This window comes from Vigna unguiculata, chromosome 10, assembly GCF_037176805.1.
Source record: "Vigna unguiculata cultivar grain cowpea cultivar isolate G323 ecotype 2 chromosome 10, ASM3717680v1, whole genome shotgun sequence".
In the NCBI taxonomy this organism is placed as follows: Eukaryota; Viridiplantae; Streptophyta; class Magnoliopsida; order Fabales; family Fabaceae; genus Vigna; species Vigna unguiculata.
The window spans coordinates 52229532-52233139 of record NC_140801.1 but is presented as its reverse complement, the minus strand read 5'-3'; the positions used below and the strand labels follow the sequence as shown (position 1 = coordinate 52233139).

Genomic DNA, 3608 nt, shown 5'->3' with positions numbered 1-3608 from the left:
TTTTTTAAAGAATATCAATTTCGATCTAAAAAGTAGTAAATTGCAATAAATTTGATTACTGAATGGGCCATAGTAAACAAGAACAATTTATGTTTTTAAATCGATTTATATAATTGAAATACAAAAATGTTAAATTCTCACACCCCACATATATTAGGTTCTTCAGATTTAGTTTACACCAATAAACTATTATGCATGACAAGAGAAATGAAAACAAGACTACAAATCTCGAAATAGAACATAAACTTTCATAATTCATCAAAGCCACCCAAGGAAAAAACAACATTGTTGAGTCTTCTACATAGGTAACACATAGTTCAAGTACATGCTCCAACAACATAAAGACACAGAAACAGTAACAAGTGTGTCCCTATTTCATGACCTAACTTATCTTTATTTCATAGTTAGGAGCAAAGTTAGAGACTTAGAAGTTCAATCATAGTACAAGGGATTTGGCAGCTTAAAGGTCCTAAACCCTCTTTTTTCTCCCACAATATCACTCCATTGATCTCCAATGTTTCCAACGATTCTGAACCCCTCTTCTGTCAGCTTCTTCCTCTCAGAAGATTTAAAAGCATTTGATAGTTTACCAGAGTATATGGCTGGATCCCTGCAACCAAAAACCACTTCCTCAAACAGTGTTCATCACATAGTTTTTCTAAGTGTTCATCAAACAGTACAACATATAAAAGACATGTTTAGCTTGAGAATCATAAGAACAGAGAAAACAAACCTGGCAATTAACTTCTCCCATTTGTAGAATCCAACATTCTTCAAGTTGGAAACAGTCACATCCTTCAGATCCAGTGGCCTTTCTGTGATGAACACAACTTTGATCCCAAGATCCAACAGTTTGTTGTAGAGTTTAAGAGTCTCAGGCAGTGCAAATGCCTCCCCATAGGAAACCCAGATCTTGAAAGCCGTAGCATTATGTTCTTCCACCCTACCATTATAAGCATTCGTCAATGATATACTAAGTCCAAAAATCTACAGAAAAAGGTCGAAAAGCTCGAAGGGTATCAGAAAACATACCCAAAATCATGGTTAGCGAAATATTGAAGATTAGAGAGTGCAGTTTCATCGACATCAAACACAAATATGTCTCTGTCAGTGATATTGAGGGTTTTAGCATAAAGGAAAGCCTCACGGCACACGGTTTTGGAGTCTGATCTATATTGGTCGCCGAGAAGATAATCTGCGACGTGTTCTTGGCATGGTGCTGGAACAGTTTTCCATTTGACGAGGTTGTTTGCCTCCACACCAAGTCTCCAACTTGCGCATGAAACTTGTGTTGGGTATTGTTCATTGTAGCCAGTTTTCATTCGGAGAGGGAAAACTTGGTAGTGTGAGCCTTGGCAGGGCCATGTTACCAGAAAAGCAACAACGAACAAAACACAGAACTTCGTATTCATATCTCACTGTTTTTGCTATCACTACAACTTTTGCATGTAACTAGACCAGGGTTTTGTTCTTTAAATAGACGATGACAGAGGCAAGTTCTGGGGTATTGATCACTCCTCACAGGAAAAAATAGACAAACTTTTTTATTGGTTGAGGATATAGAAATGCAAAGGGTGTGTCTTTGGGACCGTTGATGTAAAAATAAAATTATTTGGATGATCTATTATTTATTACATTATTATATTCACTGACAATATAATTATAATTCGTATCTATTTTAGGTTTAATAGGTGGAATGGTATCCAATTTTATTTAAATATTTCGGTTTAGTACTTTTTTTTTAAAATGTGTCATTTGAGTTTTAATTTTTTAAAATATGTTTTAATTAGGTTTATTTAAAAAAAAATTATTAATATTGTTAACGGTCAGTGGTGGAATTTGCTCGATATTTATGGGGTGCCAAAATATACTTAAAATTTATATATTTAATTATGGATCCGTAAGATTATTTAACTTAATAATAATTGAATCAATACTAAAATTTTTAGTTATATTTTGTTTTTAATGTAAATAATCATATCGTCAGCAAAAAAAAATCCATCTTCCGTATTATTTTGCAGTCTTATTTTGATAATTTTTATTGTAGAAAATTATCTTTCTGATATAGTTGTAGAAACAAGAAGAGTTAAAATAAGACGAGACAGATTAAAAAATCAATGAAATAGATGTAATTGATTTCCTATTTTTGTCAAAGATTGATTTTTTCTATTTTCTTCCTCACAGTAGCTTCCATTTTATCACTTTTAAATAATTAATTTATTCTTTTATTTCTTCATCAATATACTTATATTTAAAAAAAAAATACTAAAAGATAATTTATCATAATCTAAATAAAAATTGTGATATGTAATTAATAAAAGAAAAGTATATGATAATCAAGTCACAATTAAAAACCAGTTATTAAAAAACACTTAGTGCATTGCTTTTTCTTGATATTTATAAAAATGAATATACTAAATACTCGTGAGATAAAAAATAATATTAATTATTAAACTAATATTTCACTATCAATTGAGAAAAAAAGAATTACTTTTCTCTTCAATAATAGAAGAAAGCATACAAAAATGAGAGCACAAAATAATGAATTTGTGTTCAACTTTCTTTTTTACTTCATAAACAAAAGAAAACAAAACAAGTAAAAGTTTAAAGTGGATACAATATGTGAGAAACTCAAAAAACAGTGAGAGACAAAATAAAAAATATCTTAATAAATTTATTTATTTTTTATTAAATTTAATTTTATGTTTTATTATTTATTAACATTAAATGTTACATTTTATAAAATAAATAAAAAGATACCTATTTTAATATTTATCAATTCCTAATATATATTTTTATTATTTAAAAAATTCCAAAACATTAAATTTCTTATACATAATTTAAAAAATTAAAAACAAAAAAAAAATTCATATAATATAAATAAAAAAAAATCAAAAACGTTGGGGGGCCATGGCTCCCCCTGTCCCTTCCTAGGTCCGTCACTGTTAACAGTATTAATATTTTAAATAACTTAAAAAATTAAGTATTGATATTTATATTAAAATTTAATGACAAAAGTCATGAATAAAGTTAACACGTTAATCATTTTTGCTTGAAAAGATCTTAATTGAGTAAATTTTCCGAAAGTTATGACTCAATTGACACTTTTTAAAAAATAGATATCAAAGTGACATACATCTGAACGAAAGTGAGTACCAATAGACTAATTAAACCATTATTTTACTAACAAAACTCAGATCATGGCAAGAATAACAAATTAACTAAAAATGCGAATAATACTTATAAGAAAGTCGTAAATATTAAATCAAATTTCATTTTAAAACAAAAATAATACAGTAATTTCACATCAAAAAATTAGTTAAAATACTGATTTTCGTATATTACGTAATTAAATTATTTACAATTTTTTTTTATTAAAATATTAATAAAATAAAAACTGTTAGGTAGTATATCATTACATCTAGAATGAATTTGAGCTGAGATAAGAGAGTGAAAAATAAAGTTGTAAAAAATGGAAAAATTTGACACATGTAATAGATAAAAAAAGTAATTAATAAAATTGTAAAAGTATAATTTTTTCAATGAAATTCTCATAAAGAATAATTTTGTGACTTCAACATTTCCAAATCTCTTCATTTTTTTCCTTT

The 3608-nt window shown here is 27.7% G+C and overlaps 1 protein-coding gene across 1 annotated transcript; it reads right to left on the bottom strand.

Annotated features, from left to right (window-relative positions):
- Nucleotides 1-228: 228 nt before the first annotated feature.
- On the bottom strand, nucleotides 229-1458 carry LOC114166147 (stem 31 kDa glycoprotein-like). The gene is made up of 3 exons (XM_028050817.2): nucleotides 1033-1458; nucleotides 734-943; nucleotides 229-610 (listed from the first exon to the last, which is right to left on the bottom strand). Exons 1-3 carry the CDS (start codon nucleotides 1410-1412, stop codon nucleotides 433-435), a joined length of 768 nt encoding a protein of 255 aa, XP_027906618.1. The 5' UTR covers nucleotides 1413-1458; the 3' UTR covers nucleotides 229-432.
- Between the last annotated feature and the right edge of the window lie 2150 nt (nucleotides 1459-3608).

Coding starts and splice junctions, on each gene's coding strand:
- LOC114166147 (XM_028050817.2), bottom strand. CDS start 1,412: ATGAATACGAAGTTCTGTGTTTTGTTCGTTGTTGCTTTTCTGGTAACA. Junction 944..1,032: donor TTCGCTAACCATGATTTTGG/GTATGTTTTCTG, acceptor TTATAATGGTAG/GGTGGAAGAACATAATGCTA. Junction 611..733: donor TGGGAGAAGTTAATTGCCAG/GTTTGTTTTCTC, acceptor TTTTGGTTGCAG/GGATCCAGCCATATACTCTG.